The sequence below is a fragment of the Hippocampus zosterae genome, chromosome 2 (genome assembly GCF_025434085.1).
Source record: "Hippocampus zosterae strain Florida chromosome 2, ASM2543408v3, whole genome shotgun sequence".
In the NCBI taxonomy this organism is placed as follows: Eukaryota; Metazoa; Chordata; class Actinopteri; order Syngnathiformes; family Syngnathidae; genus Hippocampus; species Hippocampus zosterae.
Genome location: NC_067452.1, coordinates 32,089,463 through 32,111,951, shown reverse-complemented (window position 1 = coordinate 32,111,951; position 22,489 = coordinate 32,089,463). Strand labels below are relative to the sequence as shown.

The window sequence follows — 22,489 nt, the reverse complement described above, 5'->3', positions numbered from 1 at the left end:
AATACAAAAAATGGCTTTCATTACCATCACAAGTCGGAGCTGAGCTAGGGAGTGGTCTCTTATTGAGCTCAGTGTCTAATAAACTAGTGTGAAATAGATATTGCCCTTGAGCCATCAAAAAATAAATAAATATAATTACAATTCAAAGCCCGGATTGTGTTTTCACTCCTGGAATCGGCACTTAGTTACTTCCAAGTTACACTCACCAATTAGTGTGCTGAGCCACACGTGTGGCACATGAAGCGGACATATTTTCAAATCCAGTGATTTGAAATGCACTCACTGTATATCGGTGGTGCCATGCATTTGGTACCTGACTAACCTTATTACCACAAATGTCATGTCGCAATTATACTGTAGAAACCCTTATACTAACCAATACTTGACCATCGATGTTGGAGCACTGACTGGAGTACCTCTGACTCAATATTCTATTTAATGACTTCACCCAAAAAATAAATAAAAATCATCCGCATGTCCGTACATCCGCAAGAGATACTGACTATTAAACATATTGTATGTAGATAAATGGTCATCGTCTCCGCTCCCCTGACGCTGAGCATGGTAGTTCCTCAAGGGTGCGTCTTGAGCACCCTACCGTATTCCATATACAGCCACCATTGTGTGTCCACACATTATTTGAACTTGGTGGTCAAGTTCGCTAATGGCAAAACAGTTGTTGACTTCAGAGAGACAGCATGGCATGGTGGAGTGAGAAGAACAACCTCTTCGGTAAGTGTTACCACAACCTCGGGAATAAGTCAACCTCGGGAGGTAATTGACATTGAAAACAAAATAAGATACGGGTCAGTATGCGTGTAAAGCTGAAGAGTGTTGATGTGAGATTTGAATCTACAACACAAGGTTTCCAAGTATCCATATGACAAGAAATTCATTTTCTGTCAAATTCTTGTACATTGAATATTTCAATCTGTAAACATTCCATCAAGACTTCAAGGTTATAGAAACAACATCCCAGTCACAATCCGTGGTGTTTCCTGCAATTTAGCGAAGGTTCTTAAGATTGGTTTCTTGAATAACACATTTTGTCCTCATCCTTGGCTCTTCACTAGACGGCTAAACAAACTTGATCAACTGTGCTGGGATATTATCGGCGGTATTTTTCATTTGGAGCTGACTTGTGAGGCTTCTACTCACACTTTAAATCTCAAAACTGTTCATACATCGTTTCATGCAGTATTTTGATCCAGTGGAGGCTTTGGAGTGAAAGAAAATCGGTTTCAACATTGTCATTTGGCAAGTAGCACAAGTGGCATGTGAGGAAAAACTCATCCAGCTTTTTATTTCATCACATCTACAGTGGGCCAGTGCAGCATTCCTCCTTATTTACCGCAAGGGCTGTGAAAGGTCAAACTAAAACGATTGAAACAAATCTAACAGACGTGTTAAGTCAACTGCTAACAAGGCAACAACATTGCATCTCTCTATCTCACACACACACACACACACACACACACACACACACACACACACACACACACACACACACACACACACACGATCACACATGTACACAAAAGCAAACACACTCACACATCACTATTACAAAATCCGAATGTATGTTACATTTTTTGAATGATCAGTATCCAAAGAAATATGATGTTCAATCAATTATTAGTAGAGTGCTTTACTGTGCAAACCATAACACGATGGGATTGTTGGTATGGTAGATCGCTTTCATTTGTGTTTTATTGGTTATTATTATTATTATTGTTTTCATGTGTAACTTTTTAATTTATTTATTTTTACACATTTTTAACTTAAATTTCAATAAAAGTTTTGGGGATAATGTTGCAGATTCAAGGTTGTTTTATTTCGCTTTTTGTGACCGTAGCATGTGGCTATGGGCATTTAAATCGACTTCTTTGATCGACCGTGGAGGAAAATGAATCAATGAAAGAATATTTCAAATACTTTGAATAGAATGGCAACTACCACTCTGAATATTCTGATTATCTATTTGAGTGCTGGTGTTGTCCCGAGAATAATTACGCTGTCTGGGGAAGTTACAGTAGCATAGCTTGTCAAGATCTTCTTGAGCCCTAGCACTCCTCGTTGCAACCAAATTGCTTCAAGATTCATTGACATTTTCATCATGGGCCAGAATTCTAACTGTACAATTATTGATTGATGACACTGCTCCACAGCAAATTTTAATTAATTTTAATTTAATTAATTTTCCCCAACGTATTTGTTGACTGACGCTTGTCTAAAAAAAAGTCTTTACTTTTTTTTTCTAGCACATCTTGATTTTGAGATATTTTCATTTTTTACATTTTTGTTTGACCTATAAAAGCTTGTAAAAGTATTATTTATTATTATTATTAATATTATGAAAAATGAGGGCAGATTTAGCACCTAAAAATATAGAGAAAAGTTGACTAATACTGTTTTTCCCATCTGTAAATGCAAGCGATTTCAATAGCTACCTTGACTTCTCAGTGAATAACGTACCAATCCTAATGATACATTTAGGCAGATACAAGTAAGTGTGCCTCCATGAAGGTGATCAAAATTAGCAATGTTCAACCTTGGAGGAGGTCTGCACCCTGCCGAGTGACATTCAAGTGACAGAGGCAGTAGTAGTTAGAGATGCAAAGCTCAATGTCAAAACAGAGAAGTACAAAGGGGTGTTTTCACTACCTTATAAAGTATTTATGTGCTCTCAGGAATTGATTATAGGCGCCTCAACCTTGTCCATAGACTCAATGTTAATCTGGGACACAACACTTGAAGCTTCTTGGTCAAAAATACAATAAACAAATAAATAAATAAATAAAACAGGTTAAATAACTGTCTTCCCTTTTCTTGGGCGGGGAGATTTCAGATCATTCCAGCCAGCCAAGGAGGGAGAAAGAGTCCCACTGATCCAAGTATACACACAAGTACAAACATCCAGAGGAATATTCTGTCGATGACCATGGCGACATACTTCCAGTCCTCTTTCACCTAATAGACAGGGAAAACAGCAAAAAGGGACATTGAACACTTATTCCGAGACACCAACATCCTGTTAGTCAGCTGTCAGTTTTTGCCCTTGAGTGATTTCTCACGAGTGGATGATTTTTTTCATTAGGGTGACTAGTCCCGAAATGTCATTCAATCGTGTCCTCTCTTGAAAAATTCAAGGTTGAATTGCTGAGGTCCACTTATTTCAATGATGGACATTTATTGTGAGAGTGACTCAAATTGTTTTCTTGTTATTTTTTTAACTGTATCCACCATGTAGATATTTTGATAGCCAAGGTTGCGATTTTTTTTTTGTCTGTTTCGGCAGCTTGCTAGCTTATGTGCTAAATCCCATAAAATAACATTGCTATGATTTATCAAGATGCACACTGAAAATATACAGTTTAAATAAGAACTCACTTGTAATGTTCGGAGATGAAACGTCTATTTCGACAAAGAAAAAAAAATCAACATTTACGAGATAAATTAGCGTTTATTAGAACGTCTGATCTATAAGTTAATACAAAGAACTGATTTCGGAAATCATACAAGGTACTGTAATTGCAAATGTTGCACACTCCCTCGAGCAATGTGCCATATATTATGCATGCAGATAATCTAGCTAGCTACCCAGCTAGCTACCCACCCACCGATATATCTATCTATCTATCTATCTATCTATCTATCTATAATTGTATTTATAATTTGTGGACCTATGTTTTTCTCATAAATGTATAACAATCACATTACAATGTTCTGATGATAGTATCGCCCATTGACACAGAGTCAACGATGTTATTAGTTAGACACAGAGTCAACGATGCTATTAGTTAGCCCGTACATGGCCTTTTGCATTGTTTGTTAGCATTAAGCATTCGGATTCTGAAAAGAGCAGAACATGTCAAGGTTATATATTAATCTCTATTAATCCTTATCTTTTATTTTCAAATTTTGAAAAATATAGGAATAACATGAAAGAGATAAAAAATCGGTATGGTGTGAAAAAATGGAAGAACTACAGGAAAAGTAAAAAAAAAAATTGGGGGACTTTTGAAATTTTGAAAAATGTGTGTGTGGGATGAGATGAACATCAATTTGAATCGGGGAAAATACAAATAAAAGGAAGAAATTAGAGGGGAAAAAATGATTTCACTTTTTTCGTTTTTTTTTTCTCATTTGGAACTAATAGGGATTTTTGGGGGGGTTTTAGTCGTGAACATGTTGAATACAGTATTTGCTAAATTGGAATTTTTGTGATGTTTTACATCATTACCAAGGTGGTATTGAAGGAGCTGAACATTAAAAAATTAGAACAGGTAAGGGGAACAACGTAAATCTCTTTTGTTGAAGGAAAATGGAAATTTTTGGTACATCAGTTTTTTTGGGCGAATTTGAGTCACCTTAAATATTTACTTTTTTTTACTCTTCTAACCATGGAACTGTGCAGTAAAGAGAGCTTTAGACTTAGTTTTGATACTTTCTAAAAAGTACCACCTTATTTTTTTAACATCAACTCACTGAGAAGTCGTCGTCCTCTGCCCTGAGATGATCAGCTATGTATTGAACTCCCTCAATGGCTCGTTGCATAGCAGGAGACAAGCAATGGATCACAGCTTCTTGTTGGCTTCTTGGGTCTTTAGCAGGCTCTGCTTTGAGGGTATCTGTAAGGCAGTTTGTCGAGGCTCGTTGTTTTGTTTGGTCTGCAGTCCCAATCCATTTCTCCGGCCAGTCGTTGTGCAGGCAGCAGGACTGATAGCCGCCCGAGTGACACCGTCGTGCAGCTCTCAGGGGGAGCTCCCTCTGCAGGTCACACATTTGCTCCACGCTGAGCGAGCGGCCATTTAAGAACAATTTATTCACGTCTTCGTTGGAAAGGTTGCGAAGGGGCCCGAGAGGCAAAGTTGGGGGTAAGGAAAGTTGAGACGAAGACAAAATGGAGGAGTTTTGTCCTCGTTGGAGACCTGAATACTGTTTAGTGGGTGACTGGTAGAAAATGTTGGCCTTAACTGGGGGATCTTCCTGGTTGACTCCCTTGAGAGGGGAGGAGGATGGAGACGGGGAGCAGACGCGGATCTTTGGGCTGTCGGGTGGAGTTTTTGGGAGGCTCTTCTCCTTCTGCATTGTTTGGGTCAGCCCTGATTCCAAACCCATCCAAAAGGTCTGGGAGTTGCCTGTTGCTGATATTATGGTTGGGCGGTGCATCATTTCAATCAATTTCTTGCAGTGTTGCTTGGCCGTGCCGGGGGGCCGCTTCATGAAAAGGACCCGGGGCACCATGTCCAAAAAGACCCTTCGCACCCAATGCGGCATTCCGTGGGTTTGAGGTGATCGGTGGTGGACGTTCAAAACAAAGACTGTAATTATAATTGAAAGTGTGACAAAGACCATGGTGAACAGCAGGTATTCGCCAATGAGCGGAATCACCAAGGATGTGGACGGTATTATCTCTGTGATCAACAGCAGGAACACGGTTAGGGACAATAAAACGGAAATACACAAGGTGATCTTCTCTCCGCATTGGGACGGTAAATAAAACACCAACACAGTCAAACAGGAGATAAGGAGACAGGGAATGATAAGATTAATGGTGTAGAACAACGGGAGCCTTCGGATGATGAAGTAGTACGTGATGTCTGCGTAGATCTCAGTGCAGCACTCGTACTTTTTGGTGTTGTACTTGCCCACGGCGTTCATAATGACCCACTCGCCGCTCTCCCAGTAGTCCATCTGATCCACGTCGCTGGCCATGCTGATAAGGTCGATCTTGGCTCGGTCGTAGGTCCAAGAGCCAAACTTCATCTTGCAACTTTGTTGGTCAAAGGGGAAAAAGGTGACGTCGATGCTGCACGAAGACTTGTAGATGGCCGGTGGCATCCACTTGATCCGTCCGTCGTGGAATAGATGCGCCTTGGTTAGGTGGGTGACTGCAAAGTCACCATCGGCACTGCAGATCAGTAACAACAAACAACAAATGTAACAGTGCCACGAGACATCATCAGGTGTGCCTTGGGATCCCGCCCCCCTCCCCCCGTTTCATTTTCATGTTTTACTACAGTCCAACACAACAAGTAAAGCCTCTTCCACCCGATGGCGGAAGCTACAATTAATTTGTGTATCCACCCGCTGCTCTTCATACAACAGAATGAGCGCTAGCTTCGCGTTCAACTTAGCGTTTACCTAAACAGGCCTTGCAGCTTTCAAAGTGAGTAAGAAAATGTCGAAATCATCATCATTTTAGTTAGGGCCCGAACAATCTGATTCCGGTTTACCTTTGCAATAGACAAGAAGTAAAAAAAGTCAAATAAAAAATAAACCACGCAAACAAGCATGAACTGACCAATTTAGATTGATATTCAGGCCATAAATGTGTGCAAATTGGAACATAATGAGGAAAGTTGAGTAGCAAAACACGATTTATCAAAACACCTCTTCTTGGACAGAGTTGCATTTGAAATATTTGACGTACAATGGAAACCAATTTTTACACTCAGCATGAAAATAACCCTTATCAGCACACTGTGGATATACTTTCAAACATCGCATGTCAACCGCCATATGAGAGGACTAAGGATGATGTAATACACACAGAATAACGTTCGTCACCTTTTGCCTGTACCTACTGAACAGTATTTACTGGTCAATGAAAATGTTCAATCATATTACAGTTTAAATGGCAAAACTCCAGGGGATTATTATTATCATTTTGAAAAGACCTCATTTTGACTGATATAATTGACCGTATGATTGATCTATCACGCCCTAATTTGAGGAAATATACTTTTTGGGAACATTATTGTTTAATATTGACATTGTCTCATGCAACATTTTCTTCCCCGGACACAGTGGAAAATAATCATGAAGTCACTAACTGATCGGACAGCGTTTGGGAGGTGTTTGCGACTGAGATGACTTTTTTAATTAAACGGTCTCGCTCCACTACTTTGCTGTGCACCGGGGTTCAGAATCAAATATATCATAACAAAAACTGTATTTCGACTGTGACCACAGCCCATAAATAGAAATTACTGTCTAAAAGTTTTACAGCAAGCATATGACCCCATGCCTTCCCCTTTTCTTCTGCCGAAAAGGCAATCACATCCGTCCAACGCTACAACATCTCAGCACAATAACAATAAATTACCTCCTTCCAGGGCTCCATTATGTCATGCAAATCAATTTATATGGAAAAAAAAAAGGGCATCAGGTGCGGTCGTAATTTCAGTGTCATATGCTTTTTAAACGATGGCCACCCGTGTGCTGTTGGCCCTTTGTCTCGTCCTCTTAGTTTCATAGCTGATAGGCCATTTAATCAAAAGACAGCGCAGTACACTCACTTTTGAATGACAACTCGATTTGGTAATTGTATTGCTCATATCATGTCATGTCTCATAAATCTCATTGTTGTATTGGTCATTTAGAATTCCCTTCACTCATAAGAGACACATTGGATGCATTTATATCAGAGGCTCTTTGAAACGCCTTTAATTACATTTTATCTCCTAGTTCCTTCGCCTAATATGCATTAGGCTTGCTTTGTGCGATGTACCAAGTTTGTTTATGGCCATTCCCATTAAGGATGACCTTGTTCACATCCAAAGTACTTGATGACGTTGGCACAGGACAAGAGTGTTGGCACAGCGGCAGGATCTTCTTGTTTTCTTCCAGTAACGCCTTCTCTTGGAATTGAATCAGTAAATTTTGCAAATTAATGCTGATGTGATTGCACTTGCGTCAAAGAGGGCAGCGTTGGTGCATGAATCACTTTGTGAGACTGCATCAAAGTAACGTTTGGCGATATTCTACCGAAGGATGGCTGTGATAAATTGATTTATGTAGTCATGATGGTTGTGAACTTTGCCACTTTTGTTGTAATGGCTGATCTAAGGTTTGTAATAATGAGGTTTGTGTTGTGAAGGGAACGAATGAAGTTGTAATGGATTGCAGCTGCCGCACATATGGACGCCGTGGGTGCAAGGCGGTCTCCGATTGCCCATATGAAACACACGCAAGGATATAAATCATCCGCAAGGGGAGAACTTGCAGTTTACCTTCCAATGTCATTGACGTACTCCAACGGGTCTACTTCTGCTTTTGCAATGTCAAGCACTGCTGATTTTAATGCAACTGAGGGTAGCTGTTACAATTGGCCGGGAGTCAGCTATATCCCATCCCACAAAGGCACACCGCATCTGTGCGAAACCTAGGAAAATACCAAAAGTGTGCTGGACTCACGCTGGGCACAAAATAGGGCTTCTTAAGGTTTACATTTTATACAATCTATCCATTCATCCTCTTTACCCTCACAAGGGTCGCGGGGCATGCTGGAGCCTATCCCAGCAGTCTTCGGCCAATAGGCGGGGTACACCCTGAACCGCTTGCCAGCCAATCAGAGCTGAGAAAACCTACGCAGGCAGGGGGAGAACATGCAAACTCTACACAGGGAGGCCGGAGCTGGAATCAAACCCGGTACCATTGCACTGTGAGGTCGACACACTAACCACTCAACCACAATTTAGCTGAATCAAATTTCTTCTTGGAATAAGACTTGTAAAACTGTCAAATGGATTCAAGAACAATTCCTCCACAAAAAAAACAACAACAACAACAAAAAAACAATTCTTTTGACCAAATATCGATAAGAAAAATTAGGATCCTTCTGAAAAACAGCCCAATTACAAAAAAAAAAGCTGTTGGATTAATAGGATAGATTTGAAAGTTTATCACCAAAAAAAAACATGTTCACAGTCAAGTAATATTATTATTTTGTCAGGTCCCAAATGTCAAAATTGTTCCCATTCACATGAACCTAACCACAGCAGCCCCTATTTTTTTCTCTAGAGATTCATCAAATAATAATCGTTAATATTATTTTGGGCTACAACAACTCCCCAAAAATAGTTGTTTTTAGTGTGTGTAGTTATTTCTCAGGCACAGGTTGACAGTTCCCATGATAACAAACTGCTCATAGCTGATGATGTTGTGGATGTGCCAACAATTTGCTCATCGTACAGCATAATGGGCCCCAATACTCCTTTGTTGGAAATATTTTCAAGAGGTCAGGCCACATTGTAACATTATTCATTCATTCACCTTCCGAACCGCTTGATCCTCACAAGGGTCGCGGGGGTGCTGGAGCCTATCCCAGCTGTCTCCGGGCAGTAGGCAGGGGACACCCTGAATCGGTTGCCAGCCAATCGCAGGGCACACAGAGACGAACAACCAACCACGCTCACACTCACACCTAGGGACAATTTAGAGTGTTCAATCAGCCTGCCAGGCATGTTTTTGGAATGTGGGAGGAAACCGGAGCACCCGGAGAAAACCCACGCAGGCCCGGGGAGAACATGCACACTCCACACAGGGAGGCCGGAGCTGGAATCGAACCCGGTACCTCTGCACTGTGAAGCCGACGTGCTAACCACTGGACTACCGGGCCGCCCATTGTAACATTAATGCATGCTGTTGGAGGAGACCCTTACTTGTTGTAAAGGACGATGTCGGGCCTCCAGATGATCTCTGATGGAATACGGATGGAGGTAACATTCTCATATTCCTCCGGGTTCCAGCGCAGCTTGTAATCGTTCCATTCCTGGAGGACAACGTTCACCATGGAGTGGTTACAATTATGCCATTCCGCAACGGATTCATTCTAGCGATTTTTATCTCCTGTCATTTACGTACTTGTTTCACCCAGACATTCGTAGTCATCATCTGGTTCTTCTCATCCTTCGTTGGTGGAAATAGAAAACAAATTATTTTCCAACAGTTTGGATAGTTGTTGTCATTATTAGTATTGTACAAATTTGCTCAAAAACATCCCTGTCTTGTTTATGATACTTTTACTCAGTAAGAACATACGAAACAAGGCACCCAAACTTATGCGCTTACTGTGATGGAGAAAAGAAAATAATGCCTGGAGGCAATGTTTGCCACACTCCTTCCAGCCCTGAAATATTCTATAGGAGAAGACAGCTTGGCCAAGAGCTGCCTCATACTCTCAGGCATGTGAGACAAGCGCTCTCTCTAAGTGTGAGTAAAAATGATCCTCACGGTCATGCAGGCTTTGCATTTTCAATCATCCGAGACCCCTGTAGAAAAAAAAAATGCATGTTCCCGACACCAAATGTCAGGTTTTCCCTGAGTCAATAAAATTCCTCGAACAGGGTTTATGTAAAATATTCTACACAGGGCTTGCAAATGCTATATGTATTTCATTCCCAGCCCAAGTTGAGCACAAAGAGCAGTCGAACTGTGCGCATTTGTGGAGTTTTCTCTTTTGGTATTTTGCAAGACCGGCAAAATTGGGCATGAAGCGGAACTTGCACCATTGTGTGCCATCGTGAATGGAACGAGTCTTATCCCGGCAAATTGTGGAAACATCTCTCACTTACATTAAAATCAGGCCTGTCAGAGCACAGGCCATGCAAGTACATTGAAGAAACAGAAATTAACTTGCTGGAGTCTGTGCGTGACATTGGCAGGTAGGCTGCAAGCTCTCCCCTTGCGGATGTGCAAGTGACGTGAGCGACTGGAGACTGCCTTGGGCCTGCATGTGTGTAACCCCCCCCAAAAAATATTTTGAAAATTGTACTGGTAATGAATTTAATGTGTTCAATGAATTGATTTTTACAATGATTTGGAGGGATTATTCCCACACCGTTGTAATGTTTATGAATTAGATCCATTGACTTGCACTGCGGAGTGCCAAATTTGTCGACCTATGCCTCGATCAAAACCCACATAAATTGCTTTATGCCACATACGCTGCACAATACACCTCCTTTCAGCAGGTCTTAAATTTAGTCTACTTTTTCTTACCAAATTGTGACAAGTACCAAGGTCCATTGAGGCGTAGCATATCTACCAAATTCACAAACACGCTGAATTAGACTACAAAAATGCAGACTACTTGCTGTTACGAAATTGTTGGATGAGTCAAGGGTGAGGCAACTCCATGCGGGGGAATGCTCACAGAGCCGCAACGTGGCCCCAAACATGCTGGATTTGACTTATTCTGGCACTAAAATGAACTTCAAACCATTTATACACTGAAATGCCAGCAGGCCAGTCCACGGAAATAGTTCCCACTGTGTTTGAAAGTAGTGAAGATCTTACTCACCACATCTATAAGCTGAGCAATAGAAAGACCAAAGTGGACCAACACTGTGTCTGATGAGTTTTCCACAGGCCTGGAGAGCTTGTTGTAACGCACAAACAGATCCTGCAGCAGTTTCTCCTCAGCGTGAGCCCGAGGACCAGCATAGCAGTGCACTAGAGGTGATTATCAGAAATGATCAAACTGTTGACCAAAATGCTCTCCTCAAACATTTTAATATCCCTTTCCATCCATCCGTACATCTACGGTAGAATTTTGGATAACAGTCCCAGTCAATGTAATTGCCAGTGGTTCTTTCTTTGTATCTGCCCTGTGATTGCCTGGCGACTGGTCCAGAGTCAGCTGGGATAAGTTCCAGCTCACTCAGAACCCTCATGGGGGCTTCGCGGTATTCAAAATGGATGGATGGAAAGTTGCCGTTATCACAAATTGCAACTTTACACAAATATGGGAGGTTTTAATTGCATGCATTTTGATCAGCTTGTTTTTGTGTGCTAAACATTAATATTTCATTTGCAATTCACTACCTGTCTGGATTGGATTTAGTTATTTATTTTTTGGGCAATAATGAGAACACGTTTGTAGTGCTGAAAACAGAAGGCGACCTGCGCTAGACCCAGCTGGCGTCATGGTTACACGAGACAGTGGGGAAAAGCGAAAGGATGAATGTGGATCAGAGGACATGTTGTGCCTGCTAACCGTTTCGTTACCCCACCCTCACACAAAACTCCCACCTGTGCACCGGTGTCCCTTTGCTACCCATCTAATGGAACACCTCCCCCCTTCTGCCCCCACTCCTTTAAACCCACCTCACATTACACAGAAGATGACCTCGCCAAGTCCCAGAACAATTAGAGACTTGTCCCGAGGCTTGCACAATGCTTTGCCAATCTGTATACGCAGTGTTTTTTTTTTTTCCCTGTGAGTCGAGGCTTTCTTCAATTTGAGCCATTCATCATCAGTGAGTGATTCATATTAGTGACTTCAATTACTACACTGGTACTGCTGCATTATTAAGTATGTTTTATGTGGTAGATTCATCCATCATTCCATCTATCAGTTTACCGCGCTGTACTGTATTTATCTTTTGAAAGTGGACTGAAAGAGCCTTCAGGAGTCTGTTTGACCTTGTCAATTCTTTTATTCTCTTATGGTGGGGATGAAAGTATTTTGTTGCTGGGTTCATTTTTAAATTTTTTTTGCCCATTGGTACAGGTAACTTATATACATCATAAAGACATTACTTGGAAAAATGTTTTCAATTGTGAAAGAAGCCCCATATTATCTTTGTTGTAAGGCAAAACCGTCTGCATTACAGCGCTACAACCAGAAGAGACGCTGTTGAGACACAGATGTTGGCGTTGTCCTCCTACACATTCAATGAAAGCTGATGTGTTGTCCTTTACTCGCTTGCAAAACGGCATCACAGGATCAATATCTGCCCACATATCGTCATGCTTTTTTTTTTTTTTAAATGCCGGTTCCATGTGCAGGTACCCATTAAGCAAACGGCAACAAAGCATAGTAGCCTTGACATTGACCTTTCTTTCATCATCCCGTTACGTCTATCTAATGCATCTGGTATTAAATCGAAGCATGCGTGAAATCTGTGTAATAGCCAGCGAGGTAACTATTTGTGAGCCAGCGCAATGGTGTGTTGTAAAAGGTAGTTAATGTTTCATGATGGAATACTTGGCCTTGCAGACACTTTTCATTTCATTTCATGGCCACACTGAGGGTGATTTCTTTCATTTGATGGAGACAACCTGGACAAAGTGTATTTATGCTCTCCCCCAGACTCAAATAAAAAGATACAATAACGTGTTTTAATGAGGCATTGGCATCAAATGATTTGTCAATTTTTGATCTTCGAGATGATGTCAATCAATCACTTACAGCAACGAGGTTGTGTTGTATCGTTGCTACATCGGAATGCGGCATAGGCTAGCACTAAATTACGCTAAGTGGTAAAGTCATAATTATCATAAATATTTGCGTGAAAAACATTTCCAGGCCATGAATGGGAAAGAATCGAGTATGGAAGTAAATGGATGGGACTTCTTGTGCTGCGTGATGACATATTCTTGTGCTGGTGTGCAAACCCAAACACTGACTTCAAAACCTCCTTTCAGGCTGATGTAGCCACTGAAAAATTACCTTACATGGACACAGGGTTCCAACAATACATTTATAATCAGTGAAATAGCGCTCTGATGCCTTTTCATATGCCGCTTCAACTTTTCCCTTCATTATTCAAACCATGTCATGTTATGCACCTGGTTAATCGTGTCTCTCGGTGCTGTTACATCACATCATATAAAACCAGCATAAAATCTGAAATTGAAATCAAGGATAACAGAAGACAGGACTTAAATATCTTAAATGGAGAGCTCTTTAAGCCACAGTAGGCTTGGGCCACCATTATATCTGACAAACAAGATAAATTTAGATGGGGAAGAAGCAGTGGTTAACTTATTTTTACACTTTTATGATGGTTGGCAATCGATTTCAATTTCCTGAAAGTTGAAATGTTATGAACATAATGCAAATGTTTTTTTTTTTACGGAAGCATGAAAAACTTGGAAATATCAGATCGAGTTTTTCCACTTTAAATAAGCCATTGATTTAATTGGTGCTATGAGGCCAAACTGGTGCGTGCAGGTTAGTTAACTGCTGGTTTTTCCTGAACGGCCGGACCTGATTCTGTCCTTATTTGATCAATGGACTCTCTGAGGCCAATAGTGCATCATCATCAGCAAATATCTGCAAGCAGTGTTTGCGCTCCGTCACAGGGAATGCTTTTTAGCAGGTCACCAAAGAAAGGTCATCATTATTATCTAATGGAAACTGGAGAAAAGAATGGCCTTTTTTCATTCTTGTTTATTACACCACGTCCAAAAGCATTTCAGAATAAAATGAGGGTGTGTTCCTTTTTTTTTCTTTGGTAATATAATATCAACCACTAAAAATCCCATGCCACAACCTCAGAATACTGCATTAATATGATATTTACGGAAGCATAACGCACTCGTCGCAATTAGTACATACCTCCATCCAACCTGCTTGGTGCTCTGGGATTAATTCCCCTTTTTTTATACAGCATTTTAATTTCATTTTAAAATGACTTTGTAACATTTTCAATATGATTAAAAGTTTGAAAAGGATGGAGGAGACATGCCTCGTAAAACACATAGCAAATATCGAGATCTTATCTCACGGTAGTATTTGATCAATCAAAATTACCTTGTGTGCCGAGAGTGAGCCAAAGTAAACTGAAACATTTGTTTACACCCATGGCGCTCCTCAAGCCGCAGGACGTCGCCATAGAAACAGTGTGGTCTTGCTTCAGATGATCTTATTAAAGAGGCAAAATGTTGAATGAGTCAATGTCAGCCTGGTGCCGCTCCCCGCCTCATCCATCTGTCCTTCCCTGTCACTCGGCTGTTCACTTTGAGTTGAGACAGAGGGACGCCTGCCTGGATTCGACTACGAGCGGGCGCCTCCTCGCTCTGGTGGAATCCTCGGATCACAGGAGTTTGCTTCCCTGCTCCTCTACATGCATGACTCCCTCAATCTGACTGCCGTCTCTCAGCCTCCTCCCCTCCTTCTCTCTCTCTTTCTCTCTCGTTGCTCTCTCTTTCGCTCACCCTCACTTGAGCCCTCCAAACAGTTCCTGAAGAATGTACAATGGGCCCACTGAGGATGAACGGAATTCATTCCGTTCCTAATTTGAAGCATTTTTCCCCCACTGGATATAATGCTTATGCTGGGTCAGATTGCAGGAACATTTTTTGTTTGGAATGCAAGTTCGCTTACTTCAAAAAAGTTCACACTCTATGTTCAGCTGACTTAAATAGTGCTTAATAGAAAAAAAAATAAAATAAATACATAAATAAACTAAGGCAACTTTTATTCATTCATTCATTCATCCTCCGAACCGCTTATCACAAGGGGCGCAGAGGGTGCTGGAGCCTATCCCAGCTGTCTCCGGGCAGTAGGCGGGGGACACCCTGAATCGGTTGCCAGCCAATCGCAGGGCACACAGAGACGAACAACCATTCGCACCCACACTCACACCTAGGGACAATTTAGAGCGTCCAATCAGCCTGCCACGCATGTTTTTGGAACGTGGGGGGAAACCGGAGCACCCGGAGAAAACCCACGCAGAACATGCAAACTCCACACAGGGAGGCCGGAGCTGGAATCGAACCCGGTACCTCTGCACTGTGAAGCCGACGTGCTAACCACTGGACTACCGGGCCGCCGGCAACTTTCATTGGAGTATAAAAATAGATCTAATGTACTTTGTTGTTGCAGTGACATGTTGCTCATTAAAGATGATTAAAACGTGGGGAGAAAAAACTCTTGGGCTTCAATTTTGTGTAATTGGTTGGCAAGAAAAAAATGAAAGTCAAAATTACGTATTCACATGGCGTTTCAATGTTTTATTTCTCGTATGCAAAAAAAAAAAAATGTGATTCTCTGAAGTGCCTAACAACTCGGTCGTAGAGTGATTGATTCACAACCCAAAAGGTTGGTGTTTTGTTTTTTCTTTGCGACCATGTCGAAAGTGAATAAAGTAACAGCCCTTTGAGTACCGAGGTAGAGAAGCACTATATTACTGACAGCACATTTACAATTCATCCATCCATCCATTTTTCCAGTCGTCTTCGGGCAGTAGGCGGGGGACACCCTGAACCGGTTGCCAGCCAATCGTAGGGCACACAGAGATGAACAACCATCCGCGGGACTCACACCACAGGGCAATCTAAAGTGTTCAATCAGCCTGCCATGCATGTTTTTGGAGTGTGGGAGGAAACTGGAGTACACAGAGAAAACCCACGCAGGCACGGGGAGAACATGCAAACTCCACACAGGAAGGCCAGAGCCAGGATCAAACCCACGACCTCTGCATTGTGAGGTTGACGCGCTAACCACGGGCCATCCATTTATCATTCAACAAGTCCACAATAATTACATTTGGTCCTAATACGGTGTAACGGGCAAATTTAAAGGGGTTACTTCACATATGCTGGTGTCCATTTACACCAGTAAAAAGTGAATCTTTTGTCTGGAATGAATTTGATAACTTCACTTCTTTTTCATGTATGTTTAGTAACCTAATAAATACAATTTTAAAAATAATGTACCTGTTCATGCACATTCGCAGACATGGTGCTCATTTCCCAGCTACACACACACATGGACAACGTTGGAATTATTACACGATGTCCGTCCTACCTGACATGAGTGCTGCTTGGTCCTGTGTCTCACCGTAATTTACTCCGCTCGCATTATGTTCATGACGCCCACAATGCCACAGCATGCGCCCGCCGGGGATCGGGATGGATTGCGACAAAGTGGATCCTCGTCACATGTTCACGACACAAACGTGCGTGCCTGCCTGTTGAGGAGCACACTGGGGCTTAACAAAACTTTGCAGTCTGTCCATTTTTTGTAAAATATAATACAAAACAAATGAATTGTAGAATAACATACCTTGTTTACCGTTTCTGGTTGACCCCTTGCAAATGTTTGCTATGCATTATGCCGTATTTTTTTTTAAATTTTTTTTGGGTGTGTGTCTATTGTCCAGCAGTGTGTGTTTGCACATGTTGGTCCCAGGTGGACTCGCGTGCGTCGAAAATGTTGGCCTAAAAGTGAAATATATCAATACAGAATGTATTTTTCGGTCCTTATGTTCATGGGCATTTGGGTTGCTTTTCTTCAAATGTAATTGCGAATTTCTCCATTGTGAGACAAATAAAGGTTTTTCTTCTTCTGCTCATAGTTTAGTCAGGGTAATGCAAGGCCATATTCGTGGTGGCACACCCCACAGTTGAAGTGGTGTTACACTTGTATAAGACGCGATTGTTCCTTATCCTGTACTTCTTGAGCATTACTGGATTTTGACAAAAAAATAAAAAAGGTTCCTAATAGCTTTCTCTCTCTCACACACACAAACACACACACACATACAAATGCTTGCACAAACGTTTGCAGATAATCTGTTAAATTATTTTGACCTTGACTACACTTTGGAACAAGTAAACTAGCGTATGGTAAAGGTCACATGATAAAGGTCTGTCTCCCCCCCATCCCCCACCTCCCCTCTCTCTCTATCCCAAACACTCGCACACATGCACAGGCACAAATGCACTCACAATTCATTGCCTTCCCAGCCTCCCACGTTTTGTCTTTTCTTTCGAACCCAATCTTCCAGTTGTCTCTTTCGTTTGTGTGTGTGTGTGTGTGTATGTGTATGTGTGTGCATGCACGCGCATGAGTTGCAAAGTACCTGCCAAGGTATGTAGTATCCAAAATGTAAACAGCAAACCAAATATGCACGAATGCAGCGAACATCTGTCAACGCCCTCACTTCTCAAAAGAGCGAGCAGGCTGAACCCAATCTCATCCCCTTTATTTGTTGCACCCTGGCCTTCCCTGCTTGCAGACATTCCTCTTTGTGCCCCTCTCCTGCTCAGAGATATTTGTGTCAGGTAGTGCCGGGCAGACTCTACCTGAAGAGAAATACAATCTAATTTGAGCAGGTTGCATATGTTATGAAGCAGTGTTGCCACAGATACCTTGAGAAATAAACTAAAAGTCAATGATTACTTCCTATTACCTAATTTTCAAACCCTGCTTAACAATATATATATATATATAGATCAAGATAAAGGGCAGAGGAAAGCCGTTGTAGTGGATGTAGCGGTCCCAAGTGATGGAAACATCAGAAAGAAGGAACACGAGAAACTCGAGAAATACCAAGGGCTCAGAGAGGAGCTGGAGAGAGCCTGGAAGGTAAAGGTGACAGTCGCGCCTGTGGTGGTCGGAGCACTCGGGGCAGTAACCCCCAAACTAGATGAGTGGTTGCAACAGATTTCGGGAACAACATCGGACATCTCAGTCCAGAAATGTGCAGTGCTGGGAACAGCAAGGATACTGCGCAGAACCCTCAAGCTTCCTGGCCTCTGGTAGAGGACCCGAGCTGAATGAGGGACGGACACCACCCGAGGGGTGAGATGAGGATTTTTTTTTTAAATATATATATATACAGTATATGCAGACAACCGGTGTGAATTACTTTTATTTAAAAACAAATATTAAATTTTTAAATTTTTAAAAAATATTTATTAAAATATAAAAAAAGACCCTTCTAGATTTCACTTATCACGAATGAGCTACTTATTTTTTACTTTCTCGATTAACGTTAAAAAATGTGGAAATAAAATATAAAATAAAGGCAATCTTTTACTTGACGTAGTTAGCTATTCATGTTGAAATGGAAAAGCTCAACATTTATTAAGATATCCTTTATTTGTCCCACACTGGGGAAATTTACAACCTCCAGCAGCAAGAATGTGGGTAGAAAGAAGAAATATACATTATATTGTAATAATATAATATTATAATGTACAATGTTGACTTCACGACTGAAAAAGGACCTATTGTGGCAGAGATATATTTTTATTTATTTATTTAAAATATATGTTTGTCATATTTTCAACGCACCCACAAAGTAAAGCCTCCGCAGAGTACACATCAATATTTCTCGAATGAAAGACACAATTCACTTGATCGGCTCATGACTAACAGTGGCGTGAGCAAAACGAAGTGAGCCTCTCAGCCCTCATGCCATCCCCGAGGGATGCAACTACAACACTTTCATTGGCTGATTGTGTGTGTTGATAGCCGTTAAGAGCCCAAAGTAGGAATGTATTCGAGAAAGGAACTCAGCAGTTGGTAACCCGAGTGGGTGGAAATGAGCTCATTAATAAACACTTGAACACAGCAGTTTTTCCTCGGGTCTCTTCAGTTGAATGGAGGAGGTCCACCACAATTGCCTCAAAGTACGATTTTATCAGTCACGCATTATGTTGGATCATATAGCACACGTTTTGATGTCATTTTCTATTTCGATTCGCAAAACAGCATCAGCATTCGTGTTTGGAGAAGAATTTGATCGAACCATCCTCGTGGGGGTGCTGGAGCCTATCCCAGCTGTCCACCACCCTGAATCGGTTGCCAGCCAATCGCTCGGTACACGGAGACCAACAACCATCCACGCATACATTCACGCCAAGCGGCAATTTAGAATGTTACATAACCTGTCATGCATGTTTTTGGAATACGGGAGGAAACCACAGTGCCCGGACATGATTATCAGTCGATCACTGTGCCACCCACATTCCTGATACAAATAAGTAAACAATCTATAAAATGATAATAATAATGTCACTATTTTCAGTTTGTATTAGCTAAAAACAAAAAAATATATATTTCTTGCACATCCTCCGTCCTCAACAGAGTGTTATCTAGCTTCAATCACCCAACATTAAAAATAAAAAACAAGGATTGCAGCACCATATATTGCACTCAATGTTAAGCAGAAAGTCAGGAGGTCTTTTGTTTTTTTTTTGTTGTTGTTATATTCACAGTGTTCTTTGTACAGGTGGGGCGGTATACGACTGGTTAGCACGTCCGCCTCACAGTGCGGAGGTGCGGGGTTCGATTCCAGCTCCGATTTCCCTTTGTGGAGTTTGCATGTACTCCCCGGGTCTGTGTGGGTTTTCTCCGGGTACTCCGGTTTCCTCCCACATGCCGAACAGACACATGGCAGGTTAATGGAACACTCTAAATTGTCCCGAGGTGTGATTGTGAAAGCGGATCGTTGTTCATCTAAGTGTGCCCTGCGTTTGGCTGGCAACCAGTTCAGGGTGTCCCCTGCCTACTGCCCAAAGACAGCTGGGATTGCCCATAGCACGCCCCACAACCCTTGTGAGGATAGGCGGATTAGAAATTGGACGGATGGATGGACATCAAGGGCATGGATGGAATTTCAAATAGACACCACTCAGGGTTGAATCCAGGTGACATACCATTTCGACGTGTCAGTGTTACACAGGCTATTTTATTACCGAGTGGCGTTAATGCCTCTGTTTTGAACACACCGCCCCTGATCTTTTAGGACTGGTTGATTTGCAGTGCATGTCCAAAATGTCTTCATAAATTGAAGAGGTAAGATTTAAGAGTAACTAAGGTCTCGAGCCTAACCTCTTGCTGATGAATTTAGGAAGTCTTTTACTACATAGGGAATTGTGACTTGCCAATTTATAGCAACAACAACAGTGAGAATGTGACGGTAGACTTAATGATTATTCCACAAGGCTCAGAAAGTCCAGAGGGAATGAATCTTGTGACAATAGTTGAATTATTGATGAGCTTACCATGACGAAACTTTGCCATTGATCACAACAGCATTTCCCAAAGAACAGCCTGAGGGAAGTGACATCGCTGCAATAGGTCAGATTCCGGGAGAGAACTTCCAACAATGCATGCTTTTTTTTTCTGCCTTCATGATTCAGACTTCTGCTTTCTTTGTTTGGATTCTTCCTCAGCATATACACACGCACACATACACACATCCATGCATGCGTAAACACCCCCACCCACTAACACTGCCAAGATCACCTGTCAATCACGGCTTTAAAATAATACCTTTTCTGCACTTTTGCTGATTTATGGGCCGAACGTCAGATCTTTGCTTCTGACTATGAATATTAAGTAGTAATATGGATCACGCTCTAATTATATAATTGGACTTTACCGTATTTACTAAATCCAATATATGGCACTTGATCAAGCGGAATGCCAATACTTTTCAAAACATGGGTGGGGGTTATCGTTTGTTAAAATAAGACCGTGGCGACTCACCACTTATTTTTCTTCTGTGAGCTTGCGTTTACTGTCTATCAAAAATGTTTTACTTTTTTTTTTTTGCACTGATTACGTATCTGCCCTCATATCTGCATGCATGGCTTTACGCGGAGGCTATAAGGGGTGCTGTAAAACGCATCCGATCTCCGGCCAGGACACCCCCCCCCCTCGCACCCACCTTGACACTCCCCTGCAATTGATTTATTTATTTCAGTTTAAAAACATGAACAACTTCACAAATAAGTAGCTATTCGGTTCCAATGCAATTACCGTACTGTTCCTGTGCTTGTGCTGCAGCTGTGTATGTTTGTAAAGGCAGTTCGGGGCAGGCCGAGTCTTTTTGTGACTTACAAGTTTTCACACATCACTATGTTTGGATTTCTTTGAATCATTTTTGATAATGAATACAGAGGAGAGATTTGGCAGCTAAAATCATGTGCGGAAAAATGAACTTATATTATCCATAATGTAATCTTTTTGGATTCATTTTGTCAGTGTGTGTAAGACTGATGTATCCCCCCCCCCATTGCATTGGGTAATGGCATATGGCTGAGCTCTATGAAATCTGCCTCGCACAACGTTATGGTTAAAGCGAAATTTTAATTAAATCAGTTCATTTAAACATACTATCATTTCATTAGTATCTTTTTAGAAAAGTGTTTTTTCTTTAAACACCAATTTACAGTGTACTATATTTGTACATTTATACAAATATACATGTATATTTGTATATTTTCAATATTACCAATAATCCCATGCGGCTACTAGACTCTCGTGAGTTGTGTGGAGCCATTGTCAATACTTAAGCGACGTGACTACGTTTGGTTTCCTGACGGATAAAGGGTTAATATTCTTGTCATCGTTCAATGTAGACATTGAAGCATTCATGCATGCTGAGAACTAATCTAAATATTGACGTTAGCCGGATACAACCGAGAGGAGCTGACATGGCTGTTAAACAGGTAACGGCAAAGGACATGGAACCGGTGACCGTATCTGATTCGTTTATTCATTCATTTGTTTGATAAAGTGGTGCCTGTTGGGAGATAAAAACGGTGTGAATGTTTTAAATGTTGGTTCTTCTGCTGTTTGTGACAATTATGATGACCAACAGCTTTGGTCCGGGCTATTTGGAATCAATTTTTCAGTATTCTGGTTAAGGTGTGTGTGTGAGGAGTGGGGGGGGGGGGGGGGGGATTTTGGATCAATCATTGAGCTAAATTAATGGTGCATCCATGTGCACCATCATTACCATGTCTTAATGTGTTCTGCTCTATTGATTGGAGACGTTAATTGGCTGATTTTTTTTTTACATGCCCTCACAGGTCCTCAAATACATCACATTAATTGATGTCACATTGTTTGCACAGTAAAAGTAATGGTAGTGTTTGACTAGTAGTATGACAACTACTGCCACTGCTGCTTATTCCTCCTTCTTTTTATTTTATGGCAGACTGGATACATGTGGCACCTCACAGGTTAGTCGTAGTATTTCTTTGGACATCCTAAACACGTGTCATGTGCTGCATTGGTCATCTTGAGTAGACCACACACAAAAAGAGCAGAAGGAAAACATTTTTTTCCCCCTCGTCATGTGTGGAATCTGTCACAGTTAAAAAAAATTGGCTGGGATGTTGAAAATCATGTGTGTAGCCATCTTAACCTCCCCCTCCTGAAAATAAC

The 22,489-nt window shown here is 41.4% G+C and overlaps 1 protein-coding gene across 1 annotated transcript; it reads right to left on the bottom strand.

Moving 5' to 3' along the window:
* Nucleotides 1-813: 813 nt before the first annotated feature.
* On the bottom strand, nt 814-16,464 carry LOC127596831 (neuronal acetylcholine receptor subunit alpha-2-like). Its single transcript, XM_052059776.1, has 7 exons — nt 16,328-16,464; nt 14,330-14,440; nt 11,090-11,241; nt 9,652-9,696; nt 9,450-9,559; nt 4,489-5,914; nt 814-2,970 (listed from the first exon to the last, which is right to left on the bottom strand). The coding sequence occupies exons 1-7, from the start codon at nt 16,410-16,412 to the stop codon at nt 2,845-2,847; spliced, it is 2,055 nt and encodes a 684-aa protein (XP_051915736.1). The 5' UTR covers nt 16,413-16,464; the 3' UTR covers nt 814-2,844.
* Nucleotides 16,465-22,489: the final 6,025 nt, after the last annotated feature.